The sequence below is a fragment of the Coffea eugenioides genome, chromosome 2 (genome assembly GCF_003713205.1).
Source record: "Coffea eugenioides isolate CCC68of chromosome 2, Ceug_1.0, whole genome shotgun sequence".
NCBI classification, from domain to species: Eukaryota; Viridiplantae; Streptophyta; class Magnoliopsida; order Gentianales; family Rubiaceae; genus Coffea; species Coffea eugenioides.
In genome coordinates, this window is record NC_040036.1 from 3,809,387 (window position 1) to 3,827,962 (window position 18,576).

The 18,576-nt window shown below is 38.1% G+C and overlaps 1 protein-coding gene across 1 annotated transcript; it reads left to right on the forward strand.

Annotated features, from left to right (window-relative positions):
* Positions 1-8,851: 8,851 nt before the first annotated feature.
* LOC113763417 lies at positions 8,852-9,334 on the forward strand. The gene has a single exon (XM_027307229.1). It carries the CDS (start codon positions 8,852-8,854, stop codon positions 9,332-9,334), a length of 483 nt encoding a protein of 160 aa, XP_027163030.1.
* Positions 9,335-18,576: the final 9,242 nt, after the last annotated feature.

Consider the following 18,576-nt stretch of genomic DNA (forward strand, 5'->3'; position numbering starts at 1 on the left):
AAGCAAGAAAGTTTTACAAACACTCGAATAACCCTCACAGAGCTACACTATTGAGAAAATTGAACCACACTTGAAAAGCTAAATGAAGATCACACAACTAAGAGTACAAATCTTCTTTTTGGAGTATTCTTATGCTTGAATCACTCAAGATCTGATGTAGACTTAATGTGTATCTTTGCTTCTGGTGGTTGACTTTTGTCCTATTTATAATAGACCAAAAACATCTTCAATTAATGCCACTAACGGGCACAAGGCAGCTGAAGAGTCAACTAGCCGTTAGTAGTGTCGGACGTTCGGTAGGCTGGTTTTGTGCGTCCGAATGCAGGTAGTAAGTTCAAGAAATTTTCTTGAAATCTTTAGGATGTCCGGCAGCATCAGAATATGCGTCCGACCATATGATGTAAAACTTGGAATCCTTCATTAATTCTTTCGGACGTTCGGTGCTTCTAATGCTTGTCGTCCGAAGTGTTGCAATGATTGTCGGACGTCCGATGTTCAGGTATTGTGCATCCGATCGAGGTTAGAGATCTTAGAAGTGCTGACTTATCAGTTTCGGACATTCGAGGATAAGTTCTTTGCGCGTCCGAAGATACTCAACGGTTATCGGACGGCCGATAGGATGTATTTGTGCGTCCGACAGATGTTTTAGCAGATGCTTGGTCTTTGAACCTGTTTTGCTCCATTTTCTGACCAAAAACAAAATTTGGAGAACATTAGTTTTATCCACTTGTTTTGTAATCATCAAAAGGTACGAACAAGGATAAACAAAAACATTTTTAAAAAAAATCTAACCACTATCCATAAAAAAGACATACCAAAATACTCAAAATACCCACACATCAATACCCTTTTCTTCATCAACCACACAACACATCCTTTCAAAATCTCAACTAATATAAGTACTTTTTGACAAGTCATTGTAACCCCAAATGAACCTTAAGAAAGACTCAAGTCAACAAAAATAACAAAGCAACACTATGTAATTGTATATAATAATAATGAGAAAGATAAGGAAAAAATATAAATACTAATGAAAGTAGCTACTTAATACCAATTTGAATTATTTACTATAAACAAAACCTTTATCATTAGCACTGAATTTCAATTATGAAATATCTAAAATAGTACATGAAAAGAACAGAAATTGGGTTTCTCTAACGGGTACCCAATGAGCACTCATTAATATACCCAACATTCACCTAATTTACCATATATACACATATTAACAATTATTACTTTCCATTATATTTATATACATTTCTTTTTTAATCTTACCTACTATCATTTGTATTTATTTACTTTTCCTAATTAATCATACATTTTTAAAAATTTGAGACCTGAAATATATCTTAACAGGTGCCCAAGCCCATAAAAATTATATATTTAGCCTTGTGTAATTGTATTTTAACTTTATTCTAGTACGTACTTGTTTCAAAATAGATCATAGCAACAACCAAATGAAGATTTTAAATGTCTGTATCAACTTTTTTTTAGCATTACAGATAGACACTATCCTTAGGGATAGACACGGGTCGAGTACCCACCATGTATACCATTTGGCTAATTCGACCGACACCTTGTAAGTTAGCCATTTTTTGATTCTTACTTGCCCACATATCAGTGGGTACCCCGTTGAGATAGGATCAATGGGTACCACATATCAGTGGCTGATTCATATTAATAAAGATTTTTTTCTCAAAAAAAGTCTCCCACCAAGAAACAAATATGTGAAGAGAATACGGAAAAATATTATTCCATATTTGAAATATTTTAATTTGAAAAAATGTGCTACTTATTTGTAGAGGTCATGATCTTATATTTTATTGATTTTATTAATATGGAATATATATTTAAAATATGGTGCTACTTATTTTAAAAAAAGGTGCTACTTATTCCATATTAATTAAACTCTTTTCTAAAAACTATAAGATCATGACCTCTACAAATGAATCCTATGAACAAACTATAGTCTTTCATATTTGTAATGCAATTTGTTGAATGAAATTACTCATTTAGGTCTAAAAATATTATGTTGTATAAAAATAAAAAAATATATATATGCAAGCGGGTCTGTATCCATTAGCTTTTAATTATGTGACTCTAACGCGCCCCATATCTAAATTGGTACTCGACTCTCTTTTAATCCGATCAAATAATATGAATTGGATATCCTAATTTTTGGATCAAATCAAATCGGATATGGCTATCTTTCAGATTAGCAAGTATTTTTGCCCACCCTTAACTATCCTAAACAAAGAACATGAAATGTAAAAACTACCGTCATTTGTTTATTTCTTTTTTAAAATTGATATTATTTTTTAATTTTGATATTTCCTAAGTTATTTTTTAATTTTGTTCTTGCCAAATTAATAGTATGTTTTTGGGTAGTGTCCTACCAAAAGTTTAAAGTGTTATATTTTCATACATAAATTTGTTCTTTTGATTTTTTAACTTTAGACAATATAAATATTGTATGTTTATAAATTGGACATTTTAATTTAATGTTTAAACATTAGTTACATATTTAAGTTAGAATTAATACATATTTATGTTGGAATTACCTAAAAGAATGACTGGAGTAAATATTAGTTCTTTTTTGAATTTGATAGTATGTTTTATCTTTTATATTTGATAAGTAGTTCTCATTTTGTTATTTCCAATTTGAAGGATTTCAAATATTGTTTCCTTATTAGCAATAATCATTTATAAGTGTGGTATTGTGTTAGTATGTTAAGTTTTGTTAATATTTAGAAATGTTACTCATTCATAAATGCCTATATGATAAGTATGTAATTTCAAATTGTGCTAGTATTTTGAATGTTGTTAATATTTTGAAAATGTAACTAACGTATAACTGCATACATGGTAAGTACGTAATCCAAAGATTGAAAGTTATTTATTTAATTAAAAATAAATAAAAATATAAGAAAAAAATGGGGGGTGGGAGCTCTCTAAAGAGGTCTATACTAAATTTGTAAATAATTTGTGTTGTTAGTTAATTATGATTGAGTCATGGGAATTGTAATTAAATTTTGTACTTTCAATCTAAAATTTTGCAAATGTTATTTGGATAAGTTTTACATAAATTTGAAACTGTGAGTAAGGGTCAACTAGACATGGGTAGGAATTGGAAATCATGGAAATTTAATTTGCATATCGGTAACAAACAACATAATTTGAAATGGTTTGATTGTACCAAATTGTGGAGCCAATGTGTGTGAATTAAAATAAATATAAAATTTTAGGAAAAAGGGATTGGGATTTTGGAGATGTGTTAAGGTTTCTGATAAAAAAACCCTCCATCTATTACATATATATAAAGATAAGACAATAAGTAAAATTCTCAATTTGTACAATAGGATTGAGGAAAAAATGTATTGTTTTTACATTTTTACGACATCCATGCATTGATATTTATCAATTTGTCAAACCATTTATTTAAATTTATAATATGCTATATAAAAAAATTTACAAATGACAATACATGATATTTGTCATCTGAAGCTAAGGAAAACATTAAAGTAAAAAATTTTACTTGGAGAGTATTATTGATAAATTGGTTAAACCAAGCCTTTTCTGCCTAAAAGAAATGTTAAAATAAAGATAGATTTTTGATGAAGTAATTTAACAAAAATATTTCCTACCTAAAATAGTGGGATTTAAACATGTAAATTAAAAAACTATAGTCATTAGATGACATTAATTGAAATTGATTAAAAATAAAATAATTCAAAATTCTTGAGAAATGACACATGTTGGATATATATGCTATTTGTCATTTGCAACTAAGGGAAACGCTAAGAGTAGTAAATGTAGTAAATTTTACTTAGAAAAGGTTATTGATAAGTTAGTTTAACTAGGATTTTTATGTCTAAAAGAAATGTTAAAATAAAATATTTACTTAGAGAGGCTTTTTGATAAGTTAGTTTAACAAAATAGTTTTCTAACTAAAATATAGTGATTTAAACATTTCAACTAAACACATTAATAACTATTAAATTACATTGATTGTATTGATTAAAGAGTAAAATAATTCAAGGATATATGTCATATTATTACAAATCTTTTAGAAAACATGGATTAATAAATTTCTAGTATAATAGATTTCCCCGTATTTGCCCCATTACAATCTACACACAACTTTTAGCTTTTTATTTTCCTTATGCTTTGGTCCAAACCATTCCTCCTACCCAATTCATTCATACGCGTCCAACTCCCACTACCACTGTTCTCCGCAGGTGGTCATAATTAGTGTTTCTCACACGTGTCTCGCAGGCATTGTGCTCCTACGGTAGAAACGGTCAATGCGTTCCTACCATAAAGGGGGCTTAATAATATGAGAAGCGCTGCTTGCTCTAAATTTTTTTGCGACATTGCTTAATATGCAGTCACCAAATTTTTATTTTACCGCCTTCAATCTAATTGTCTAGTAAGCGTAACTTTCAACTCCCTTTGAATCTCTTTTTATTAGAAATTCTAAAATCCAATCGACTCTAATTCATGGGAGAATGCCTTAAAAAATATCAAAAAAAAAAATGAAGAAAAATAAAGCAGTGCCCTAGGAAGTGTTTGAGGATTAACTTTGTTGCTACTACCAAACCACATGCTTCGAAACAAATGGAAGGCTCTTATGCATGTCTGTATTGTGATTCAAGTAGTTGTTGAAATTTCAGCAATTTCGGAGATATTATCCAGAAGGGAAGAAAAAAGGAGTTGAAGTACTTTTAGTGATTTAAGAATCGAGCTTGATGTTCGTGAGAGATCAATTTATGCAAAAATTTGTGAGAGTTTTATCACTCTCTATCTTTTTCATCTTTTTAATCAGTCTCTATCTTGTTAATCACTAAAGGAAATTTTACTTAATGTATTTTTTTGTTTTTTACTAATTATATATTTTTTTTGGATAATGGATAAAGGCTACAAAAGGTTTCCAGATTTTAAGCATGACATGTTGACGTAGAATAAAATGGTGAACCGTCAAGGACAAACGCAGTTTACACTAATAGGAAAGATTTAAAATACATATGAAACTATAAATATCGAGTTTCTTTTATTGAATTGTCGATGAATTAATCCTTTGCTTTGCCTTGTTCAGATAAGATTTTGACGTTGGTGGCTGTCAAACTATCAAAAATAAAATTTATATTAGACCTACTACCAAAACTGAATGAGTATAGCGGTGAGTAGGGTCGTCTCCTCAGGGAACTGGTAGACTTATCATACACAGATAATTGGAGGATTTTTGGAAGAGAGATAAAAGAAATAAATTAAAGATGTAAGGTCACTAACTAACAATTGCAAGAAGTGCAATAACTAAAGAATGTAATAAACACTTAATTGACACAACCTAGTCAAGAAGATAATTTCGGCACCGGTTCACGCAATTGATCATAGATACCTGAATTAATTCACACGTTCGCAAATAAATTGGTTCTAACAATTTAGCAACCGCCAAACTCCCAGTCTCTCCTTAATTATATGGTAGTCCAGAGACGCTCTTAAACTACTCTCTTGTAAATTAGATAACCCCAGAGACGCTCGAAGAATTTAATCTATTCACAGTTTTAGGAATTAGAAAGACCCAATTCTAGTTAACAAACACACATGCGGGTTCATTTAAACTAGATTAATTATTCCCACGACCCAGATTAGACTGCTTGCGAGGCAATGAAATTGTACCGTTCGCCACTAATTTAAGACAATCAAGTGATACGCACCCTTGTCCTAATTGACAATATATTATTTAGACAATTGAACAATTGGCCATATTGATCCAATAAATCCAAACAATAATAGGCTGTTAAAACAAAGAATAATTAAATACCCACGAACGCGGAATTTAAACTAGAGCAAAACAATTAAAACGATCTCACAATTGTTCGTGCACCGGGCTTTGATTACTCCTCAACTAGATAAAGGCGTTTAGCCTTGCCGCATAACGACGAAGCAATTCAAAGTTTTCATGGAGTTTAGTTGATCGCTAGACAAAGTAAAAAGAGATGCGGCCGTTTGCTCAAGCTTGCGCTAAGAAGAGCAAGAAAAACCCAAGAGAAAAAAATCCACCCGATTCCACGGATGCCAAAGATAATCCCCCTAATCTATTACTGTCTCCTTTTGAAAGCTTCATGCCGCACATTTTCTTTCCTAATTAGAGTTTGTTTCTCAAAAGGATTGCTTCCTAATTTCCCTCATTGGATTGTTGCCCCAAAAGTCTTCTCTGCAGAGGTTTCCTAATTCCTCGCAGGTCCAGAGTGTGTCTCCAAAGAAAGGTGGTAGCTCCAAAGATAGGACCCGTGGTCTATCTTTTTCACGCAGCCCTACGTTGTCCGGTGTGGGCACGCCGTAGAATGCCTAGTCTTCTGGAATTTGCCTCCTTTTGTCACTTTTAACATCACTCGCTTGCAAATAACAAAAATACCAAATATGGGCAGAAATCCAGTATCTTGCACAATAAGTGACCAAAATTAAGACCAAATAATCAGTGAATAAAACGCACAATTATATCATTATTAAATCCCCCCACACCAAGACAATGCTTGTCCTCAAGCATCTCAGAGCTCAGAGATACAATCACAATTACACAAATGTAGCAGTCCACCATGCGAGTACAAATATCCTATCCTCCTAACAATGTTATCAAATTCAGAAATTGCAAGATTTAACCCTCTCTTATAGAATGGTATATGATTACTCACCACATCGACATGAAACACAAAGGGTTATTCTCGCCACACAATAAAATGATATTACCATATGCTTGCTAATATATCATATCGCTACTACTGAATCCAAATTTAATGCAAAAATCAAAGGGTCTTGATGCGGGTTGTAATGGGGCTCTGGCACGGGTTGGATCAAATAGGTATTTTAGATTCAGTATGTCAAAGGAAACACCATTGACCCTACTACATGAATTCCGATTTCCTCCTTCATTCCGTTGATCTTTCCAAAGAACTTTCCCTAAAAATTAGCAAGTGCAAGCAAAACTAAGGAGTTCCCCCATTTATCTTAACAGAACACACATAGACAAAAGCACTCTTTTTTCTCTTTTTTCTTTTTTTTCTCTTTCTTGGTGTGTCTTTCTCGGTGTGCTCGTTTTCTTCTCTTTTTCCCCCTTCTCTTTTTCTTTTTTTTTTCTCTTTTTTTTTTGTTTTGTTTTGTTTCAAATACGCCCAACTACAAGGAGATATCGACACACTTGCTAACTTCAATTATTTCCCTTTCAACCCAATTCGAAATCAACCTACATTGAAATCAAGGCATTCCTTTACCATGGAGTAGAAACAAAGAGGGTCGACACAAGAGGTTTAGGGGTGACAAAATGAGTTTTTAAACAAAGAAAATGTCTAGACTCAACCATGGTCAACTAGGGAAGATCTGAGTAGGGTTGGTCTTTAGAAAGCTAAAAATGGTGAAGCTAAGTGCCCTTATCATTTTAATGCATCAAACTCAGGGATGTGATCTTGACATGCACAACAAAGTAAGTTCTAGAACAATTAAATTATGTGTGATAGCACTCAATGAAAGGAAATGGAGCAGTTATCAATACAGTGCTCATTAGCTCAACAGCTCACAACAGGATATTAGCAGTCAAATCTTGCAAACTTCCTCATTCAATTCCATTATCAAGAATAATCTCTCTCTCTCTCTTGTAGAGAATCCTCTTTCTAGTGTGGGAGCTAAAAGTTTTCAAACACTCAAATTTCAAACTTCAAAATCAAACAATCAAACTTCGAAACACAAGCCCAATACCGTAGAAAAGTCGTCAAACCCAATGTGTCCGAGAGATCCAAAACACCAAACTCCAAATCTTCTAGCAATATACCAAACAAATAGTTGTATTAGATCTAAATTGTTAGTGGAAGTTGTCTCAGCAAAAGGGTGCAATGCTGTACTCTGTTCCAAGTATTGAACGCAAGAGCTTTGATATTGTCGGCCGTGGGGTCATAAAAGCAGATTAGCGCCACTTTGGCTTTTAAAGCTTTTGGCTTTCTGGACCTTTACCTCTACCTGTTTTTCTTCTTCTTTATTTCCTGTCTTTACTCTCTTCGTTTACTTCCGTTTTTCAATCTGTGGTCTCTTGTGGTTAACTCAGGTTGCTCTGACTCCTATACATCTACAAGGTAGCAAACCTGGTCATAGCAGTTGCAATTGATACAGGCACCAAGTAGAAGCACTGCAGTATGGCGGCGACACTCACAAAGGCGTTCCAAAGGTTCGACCTAAGCAACAAAGAAATGGACGGAATCGACCTAGATGCAGGGGATGTGCTAGCGGGAGTTGAGGAATGTAAGCTGAGTTTGGTAGGAAGGATTATGGGTGAGAAAGTTGCAAACATTACAGGGGTGAAAAACTACACATCACACGTGTGGGGCTACCCCAGAAACCTGCAAGTTGTTGAACTCGGCCCCAATGTCTTCCAATTTAACTTTGCAGAGGACAAAGACAATGAGAAAGCCCTGAATGGAAGGCCATGGGTCATTGATAACCAGCTGCTAGTTGTAAAACCATGGGCTCCAAATATAAAGAAAAGTACAGAAGCGTTCCATGTATCGCACATGTGGATACAAGTGTGGAATCTCCAATCCACTGGTTGAGTAAAGCAGTGGGATTTAAGCTCGGACAAATGTTCTCTACCATTAAAGAAGTTATCATTCCACTAGGAGGAGGAAAGGAGGGGAGGCATATGAAAATCCTGGCCGAAATAGACATATCACAACTATTGGCAAGGGGCACCACTATCAAGTTCAATAGGAACCCAATCTAGGTTGAATTTCGATATGAAAAATGCCCAGACTTTTTCTACAAATGCGGAATAATAGGGCATGGAGATAAGACATGCAAAACAAATATGAAAAATGAGCAAAACCAGAGAGAAGAACAGTACGGGGCGTGGATGAGGGTAGGGAACATCATGGCATCTCCTTTAAGGACCAGTACACCATTAGAAGGAAGCATAATAGGGAGGGTAGATGCACAGAAACAACAAGGAAGTATGATACAGGAGGGAGGAGGGGTGAGGGAAAAGAAAAGTAGGACGGAGATTAGTATAGAGTATAGGGGAGGGGATATGAGAAAAGGTGAAAAAAGTAAGGAGCAGAAAGAGGAGAATAATACAAAGAAAGATGAAGGAAAGAACAAAAAAATTGAGGGAGTAGAGAGGGAAGAGGGAGCTAGTGGATGTAAGGAAGGAGAAGATATGAGCGTAACCAAGGGTGGCATAGAAAAAAGGCATCAACAAGTGGATGAAAACAAAAAAGAGCTTGTAATAGTCCAGGTGATGGACACGGATGAATGTGAACAAGAAAGTGAACTGAGTAACAATGAGGGATAGAGAGGTCAGGAGAAACAACGACATGCAGTGAAAGAGCAAGATAGAAATGATAGGGGAGGAGTACAGGCGAGAAGAAGACCAACAGTCACAAGGAAACCTATGGCTGATGTTACGAACGAAATAGGAAACTCCAGAATGAGAGGGAAGAGGAAGCTAGCAAGTAACACTCAGGGAGGCAATATGATGGAGATTGATGAAGTGGAGGAGTAAAAACCAAAAATGCTGAAACTGGATGTGATACTACAAACACAGCAAGGGGCGATGGAGGCAAGCCCAGAGAAGCCTCCACAGTGTAAATGAGAGTTGTGGCATGGAATTGTCGAGGTACCGGGAGCCCTTTGATAGTCCCCCAACTCAAGGAGGTCATACGCCTCTACTCTCCAACGGTAGTCTTTCTATCAGAAACAAAAAACCAAAAAAGAGTAATAGATGTGGTCATGAAGTAGATACAGTTTGATAATAATGTTGTAGTAGAACTACAAGGTAGAGCTGGTGGTCTAGCCATGTTCTGGAAACAGGAGGTAAAAGTCCGAGGGATCTATACTTCGGAATGTTCAATTGAGATTAAAATCTTTGATGAGGACGTTAGGGAAGAATGGTGGTGTATTGGAGTCTATGCTAGTACAGATAATGTAATTAGAAGGGGTCAATGGGGGTTCTTGGAGAAATGAATGAAGGTATGGGGGGACAAATGGATGATGATTGGGGACTTCAATGATATCATATCAAATAAAGAAAAATGGGAGGGGGGTAGAACAAGAAGTGAGGGTAGCTTTAGGAGCTTCAAAAATTTCATACAGAGAGTTGGATTGGTAGACATACATTTTGAAGGAAACCCATGGACCTGGAGCAACCAATGGGAAACTGAGGGGGGAGTGATATTAAACAAATGTTGGATTGATGTCTGAGTAGTGCAGGGTGGTTCCAAATGTTTGGAGAGGCAATTTGCAAGCATGTGGACAATGAGGCCTCTGACCATGCAATGTTGGTACTGACTACTATACCTGAGTAGAGGAAAATGAGGAAAAGATTTGTGTTCGATCAAAAATGGGCCCAAAATCAAGAGGTAGAAGTGGTAGTGAAAAATGCTTGGAAAAAGCCACAGGTGGGCTCAAGGATGTTCAAAATTACTAGGAGAATCAGAGAGTACCGGATAGCCCTTTTAAGTTGGAATAGATTGAATAAGCAAAACACAGCAATACAGATCAAGGAGATAAAAAAGAGACTATAGGAGCTCAAGGAGTCAAACGATCAAGGAAAAAGAGGGAAGATAATGGAAATAAAACTAAAGTTGAGCAGTGCTTACAAAGCCGAGGAAATATTCTGGGCACAAAAGGCACGGAGTAGATGGCTCAAGGAAGGAGACAAGAATACAGCTTACTTCCATGCTAGTGTGAAGACAAGAAGGAAAAGGAATAAAATAACCAGCTTGCAGAAAGGAAATGGCGAATGGTGTACGAATAATCAACAAATCATCCAGGAGATTTGCAAGTACTATGACGAAATGTACACCACATCTCAGCCAAGAAATATAGAAGAAGTGCTAGAAGGGGTGCCTGTATCAATTACAAGCAGACTAAACCAGAGTTTGATACAACCAGTGGAGGAAAAGGAGGTTAGAGCAGCTGTGTTCTCCATGCACCCAAATAAAGCACTTGGACCTGATGGTATGACACCTTTATTTTTCCAAAGATATTGGCATACTATTAAGAATGATGTGGTGTCTGCTATCCAAAGCTTTTTGAGTAATGGCCATCTTTTGAAGAGCATAAATGAGACTAGTATAACCCTCATTCCTAAGGTAGATAATCCTATCTCTCTGCCAAATTATAGGCCAATTAGTCTCTGTAATGTGCTTTATAGAATCATAGCAAAAATTTTGGCCAATAGAATGAAAAGAGTTATTGCCTTATGCATTAGCTATTCCCAGTCAGCCTCCGTACCTGGTAGACAGATTGTGGATAATATCACTTTGACCCATGAAATCATGCATTTTTTAAAAAGCAAAAGGAAGGGTAATACTGCTTTTATGACCTTAAAACTTGACATGTCAAAGGCTTATGACCGAGTGGAATGGAAATTTGTAGGTAGAATGATGCTAAAAATGGGTTTTTGTCCTATTTTTGTTAGATGGATTATGAACTGCATGTCATCAGTGACTTACTCTTTCAATGTAAATGCGGAAAGAGTAGGATATGTGAAGCCTAGTAGAGGCATTAGACAGGGGGATCCCTATCCCCCTATCTTTTTTTGTTCTATTCGGGAGGGTTGTCCAATCTCATGGCAAAGGCAATTGAAAATAGGAAGATCACAGAACTCAAAGTGAGTAGAAGTGGACTTGTTCTTTCACATTTATTCTTTGCAGATGACTCCTTGTTTTGTTGTAAGGCGCACCCACACAGGACGCTAGTGTCATGAAAGGGATCCTTGCAAAATATGAACTAGCCTCAGGACAGTGCATAAACTATGACAAGTCTACGGCTTACTTTAGCAGGAATTGCAATAGACAACAAAGGAGCCAGACCTGTGAGCAGATGAACAATATCAAAGAGGCAAACAATGGCAAGTACTTGGGACTCCTCCTAGTGATAACTGGATCAAAGAAGGAAGTTTTTGCCTATATTGTTGATAAAGCAAGGTCCAAAATGCAAGGATGGAAGCACAATCTACTCAGCTATGCTGGGAAAGAGGTACTCCTCAAGTCGATTATTATGGCACTACCTACTTACACAATGTCATGCTGCAGGTTGCCTAAAGGACTGTGTGTAGAAATATGTGGTTACATGGCAAAATTCTGGAGAGGCCAAAATGAAGAGGAAAGAAAGATGCAATGGATAAGATGGGAAAAAATCACACAGGTGAAGGGGAATGAAGGCCTGGGATTTAAGGACCTAGAGCATTTTAACAGTGCTCTATTAGCAAAGCAAATATGGAGAATACTAATGTAGTCAGACTTATTAGTGAGTCCGGTGTTGGGAGTGAAATACAAAATATCACAAACAGGATGGGAAGGGGAAGCTCCAAAGAATGCATCTTGGGTATGGAGAAGTATAGCCAGTTTTAGCTCGGTATTACAAAAAGGAATGTGGAAAAGAGTGGGTGATGGGACCTCTATCAACATATGGAGGGATACATGGATCATGGAGTCACCAACTGGGAAGATAGCAACACCGAAATCTCCAGCTGGTAGGATGCAAACAGTGGCAGACTTGATAAAAGAAAGGAAATGGAATAAGGAACTGATTGAGGAAACTTTCTCAGAGGAGGAAGCTTCAAAAATTTTGCAGATGCCTCTGAGTTTATTCCCCAGGCAAGACACGGTTTACTGGAAATACTCAAAGTCAGGAGTATATATAGTGAAATCAGGATATGCAGTGGAAAAGAAGGAGGTAAGAAAAAGAAGCAAGGAAATACAGGGAGAGGAAGGAACCAGTTATACACAGAATTCGGAAAAGGTTTGGAAGAGCTTGTGGGGATTGAAAATGAAACCAAAGATCAAACATTTTATATGGAGATGCCTACACAACATCATTCCAATGAATGAACTAATACACAAAAGAATAGGAAAAGGATCTCCCTTGCGCAAATGCTGTGGTGAAGGAGAGGAAACAGTGGAACATATGATCTTCTTTTGCAAAATGGCTGAACTTATATGGAAACTGGCCCCAATACAGTGGGATGGTTTACTACAATGGAGGTCAAATTTCTGGAGGTGGTGGGAAGGCATATTATAGGCACGAAAGAGAACAAGAGGAGAAGATCACATTACCTTCATAGCAAACATCATTTGGCAACTGTGGAAAGCAAGAAATGCTCGAAGGTATGAAGGGAAGTATGGAGATCACATGTCTATAATAGAAACTGCAAACAATGAATGGCTGGAATTTCAAGAGGAGTAGATGGAACATGATGCAAAGCACAAAACAGGAATGAGCTACCAACTGTACAATCACCAATGGAGGCCACCAGACACAGGTGTAGTGAGAATAAACACTGACGCTGCTGTTCCTATTAACTTAGCAGGAGCTGAGCTAGGAATAGTAGCAAGAGATAGTCATGGGAACCTTGTAGAAGCAAGAGGTATCAGGAAATATAGCAGATGTGGAGCTGAACTAGAAGAGGCAGATGCAATCCGATAGGGACTGGTAATGGCCAAGGAAGTTGGATAGGGGTGGGCAAAAAATCCAATCCGATCCGAAACCTGACGAACCCGATCCGATCCGATCTGAAAAATAGGATATCTGATCCGATTTTTCTTAGCAAGGCAGATGCGGATCGGGTACCCGTAAAAACGGATACGGATACGGATCAGAAAATAAAAACCCACGGGTACCTGACCCGCAGGGTATATTATATAAATATTAAAAAAATAAGGGTTCATCATATAATTTTTATAATTTTTAATCCTAAGTGTAAGTAAAGTGGTTCACAACCTCATATTCTAATCTCATATGATCAGCCTCTCCTCATCTTGTCTTAAAAAAACGAATATTCTTGGTGAAACCTGAACTAAAATGAACAAAACAAAGAAAAATTAGTGAAACTCTATCATAAAAATTGTTCATCTTTTTCATTTTTATTCTACTTCCATCGATCTTTCTTGCAAATTTTTCATCAATTCAATCAAAATTTGTGTTTGAAACTCCAATTTTCTATTAGCTAGATAATTAAAACATTTATGTCTTTCATTTATTTATTTGTTTTATTGCAATTGTGTCTCTTAAATTTGTCTCCTTTATTTTAGTGCAAGAAATTTATTTTTCTTTTTCATCACCTTTAATGCAATAAGGTCTATTCCAAAGATGTAAGAAAGTTGGTGAAAATTTTTCAAGATTATTTTGATTATACTTCAAAAATTATTAGCTCTGTTCAATTCTTTTCCGGACTTGATTACACAATCGACCCATTTTGGATGCAGTCTTGTACCATAACATCCTTAAGGAAGTTGAAAAAAGTTGCCAAATACTTATTATCCTTGTGTTTGTTATGTTATAAAAGGATGAAATGCGTGAGAATGGTGATGTACTCAAAATTATCATAAAATTTCATTTTATCTATTAGATATTATAATTCTAATATGTACTAAATTTATGATATCGGTTTGATTATTGGATGAAATGTGTGAGAATGATGACGTATGGATTTTGATTATAATATCTCTACCAATGTTAATTAGAAATCATTTTTTTTATTGAAAATATGTTGATATTAAGTGAAAAATATTTTTTATTAGAATTTTTTTTAGGGGCGGGTACCCTATGACCTGCCCTTTTTTTTCGGGTACCCGAAAATATTAGGAGCGGGTTAGGGTCGCAAAATGGCTAATCCAATATTTTAGGATCGGATCAGCCAAAACGTATTAGGGGAGGGTTCCCGACCCGTGCCCACTCCTAAAGTTGGATGGCGAGAAATAGAGGTACAATCTGATTGCAAAGCTGCCATTGAGAAAATCCACACGGAAGGTAAGGAGAAAACACCAATTGGCACCATAATGAAAGATATCAAACAATTGAGTGGCATGTTCCAGTGTTGTACTTTTTCTTTTGTTTATAGAGATAGAAATAGATGTGCTCATCAAAGGGCACAATTTGCAACTAAACTTGTTTCCAATGTGATATGGAAACAAAGCTTCCCTCTGTGGTTCAAAGGGAGCATACAGGAGGATAATAGGACAAATGTCCACTTGTGTATTTAATAGCTTGTATTATCAAGTTCACTAAATTTATATAAAGAAAATACTGTTGGAAAAAAAAATTCCATTATCAAGAAAATAAGACATTTAACCACATAATAACACTGCTCATGCTTGTAAAATCATAGCATCAAGTTCCAGACAATTTCAATTTGAGGCCAACCAAACTCATCACCTATATTTGTTTTCTTTTCTTCTTTTTTTGTTATATTGCTATCAAACCTAAAGAGCTAACTATCTATCAAATCTAAAAAGCTAAAACTACTCCCCTCCACACTAGAAATCTACATTGTTCTCAATGGAGCAAAGAAAAATAAAAGGTAAAAAGAAAGACACAGGAGCTTCCTTGAGGGCCATGAAGGCACGAGAGTACTACGGGGGAGGGGGATGAGGCGGCTGAAAGCCGATGTGGACGAAGAAGGCGGCCTGATTCTCCGTCTGAATACGGGTGAAAATCTGCAGGGCTGCGAGATGGCCATCCAGCCGCTCTACTCGGTCCCCCAAATCATGAATCGAGTCCTGCAGAGTATGGAACTGGGTGTCCCAAGATGATGGAGCAGCGGAGGAGGAAGGGCCCGTCTAACCCTCCTCCGATATCAATGCAGTGGGGAGAACCCGCGGCTGAGGCACATTCTCACCAGGAGGTGTGAACTGATAAGCATCCCCCACTTTGCGAATGACTCCCATCCACTCGAGGCTGCACAGGTCCAAAGGCTCAAGCTCGCGAGCCAAGGTGAGCTTATGCTCTTTGTTGAGGTCGAGCATTCCCAAGCGGATGGGCAAATGAGTGATGAGGGAGCCCATAATCAAGGGCTTATGGCGCTTGCTAATGACTGACTACAACTGAGAGACCACCCAACAGCCAAAGTTGACCTGAACCTTATTACGCATACACCAAAGAAAATAGAATTCAGCTTTGGTAAGAGTGCCGAAGGAATCCTTCCGACCCGAGAAGTTATAGGCCAGAAACCGGTGAATGACCTTCAGCACCAGATTCTTGAGATACAAGGCTTTAGATTGACTCGTGTCATAGAGCTGCTTGTCAGTGGACCACTCTCTCCAGATCTCTATATAATTACTCGCAAAGGATTGAGTGTAGTTGCAAGCACTATTGATATAAGTACCAGAGGCGATGGTGTCCTCACTCACAAAGCCCAACATCAAATTGAACTCATTAATAGAATGGGCCTGTGGGGTACCCCGCAACCGATACTTGACAACCCCCGATAAATCTAAGGCTAGATCAGCAGACTTCTCAAAATCAAAGATGGCATAGAATTCATAGCAGAGTTCCTCATAAGCAGGGTAGTCAATAACCAGAAACTTACCCCACCCAATGGTAGCACACAACTGCTTCACCTCCCTAGCAATATTCAACTGATCGAGAGTGGGGGGATGGAAGCACTTATATGGGGCGAATGGATGGGCTACCAAGGAGTTCACCCGGCCCCTCTGCTCCGATGTGACGTCCTTCATATGTTCCCCCCACACCGCAGGAGACAAGGTACTTCTGGACATACCCAAACAAGACCTAGTAGGGGGTTGGATCGGGGCCCACCTTTTACGGGTTGGAACTCGATGCCTCAGATGTAGTGGCTTTCTTTGGAGCCATGTAGGGGTAAAGATGACAATTCCACAGACACAAGCCGACAAGAAAATACCAAATGGAGACAAAAGGCCACAGACACACGACCCCAGTAAACAATCAATAAACAATGTATGGGATAGACACAACGATGCTCACTAGCGTGCCTTTGACAAATAAAAGTAAAGAAAGGTAGATAAGAAACCCCAAAATTGGAATCAACAGTCAACTGTCCCCAACCAAAGAAGGAGTTAGCAAGTCACGTGTATCAAATTTCAGATCCACCAGACCCCACAGGTGTCACCAAGACAGATAAAAGTAAGAAAAGCATATACGAGGCCCCCCAAATCTCGATCGATAATCAAATGTTCCCCAATAAACTAACAGATATGATAACCCAACAAAATGTGGAAATGTAGCAGGAAAAACCCCAGATCTGAGTTACTAGTGACAATAAGAGATAAGAAATAGGAGTACCACTGAGCCACACCGTGGTGGACGGCCACGGCGAGTGGGGACCGTGCGGGCTGTGTGGAAGTGACGCGCGGCGAGCTGGCGAGTGTCGCGTGGGTCGCAGCGGACTGGTGAGGGCAGGTGGTGAGTGTAAACGGCGGCCGAAGTACGGGTGGTGACGATCTGGGTATAGGTCGCGGCGGGGAAGCCTCGGGTGGTGGCGCGCATCGAGGATGAAGCGGAGAGGTAGCCTCGATGGCGGTGAACAGCGGACGGCCGCGGCTTAGGGTGTGGCGGCGCGCTGTGCGAGGGAGCGGCAGTGGAGCAGCCAGTGAGCGGAGGAGGAAAGCGACGGTGTGTAGCTACTGCGGGAGGTGGCGCGGTGGTGACGGTCCCGAGAGGGAGAGAGACACGGGCCGATCTGCAGTGGCGGTGGCGATGGCGGCGTGGGCAACGCCGCGGAGTGTGGTGATGGTGGCATGGGTAGAGGGAGCAGTTGGGTAGAGGTGTGGGCAGACCAAGGAAGACCAAAAGGAGACAAAGAAAAAGAAACAAGAAAATAATGAGAAAGTTAGAAAAGTAAGAAAAGTAAAAAAGGAAGATGGACCATCGTTAATATTGGTTTAGGTTGGGTAGGATGGCGTGGGCACGCCTTGGAAGCAAGAGTCTTCTGCCCAACGCCATGAAACATGACTAACGCTATTTGCTGTGCGGCATGGGTACCCCTTATAGCCGAAAGTCAAGCGGTCACCGATTGCTTGGAACCAATTGTCTAGCGCCTCCCTTCAAAACGTGGGCACGCCTTGGAAATGTAAGTTCTCTATCCGCCACTTAAGGCGCAGACACGCCTTGTTATGTGAAGTCCCCTATTCCTGACTTGTGCCCCCAACCCAGAATAAACGTGCGCAAAAGTACACATGACCTACAATCAAGATTGTTCGTCAATAGGAATCTAAACTCAATAATCTTGGCCACACAAAAATGAAAGAAAACACACAAAAATAAAAGAAATTGCAATTTCTGGATTGCCTTTCAAGTAGCGCCTCTATTTAACGTCTATGGCTAGACGATGAGGAGATTAACAACTTGATTAGAACTGGGGTCAAGCAAATGGATTTCCGCCATAGTACCAATCTCTGGAACATTTATAAATGGCTTGAGACGATGACCATTAACCTTAAAACTTTTGTCAGTCTCCAGACTTCTAATTTCAATAGCACCATTGGGAAAAACATTGACAACAACATACGGTCAAATCCATCGGGACCGCACCTTACCTGGCATGAATTTCAACTTGAGTTGAACAGAAGTACCTTTTGCCCTATAGTGAAGTGCTTAGTGTGCAACAGTCTATCATGGAAAGACTTTGTGCGCTCTTTGTACAATCGGGCATTGTCGTAAGCTTCCAAGCGGATTTCCTCCAACTCTTGAAGTTGGAGCTTCTGTTCCTTTCCATCTCTATTCGCATTCAAATTGCACTGCTTAACTGCCCAAAACGGATGATGCTCAAGT

Bases quoted from the DNA above. Each gene is read 5' to 3' on its own strand.
- LOC113763417 (XM_027307229.1), top strand. From the start codon at position 8,852: ATGAAAAATGAGCAAAACCAGAGAGAAGAACAGTACGGGGCGTGGATG.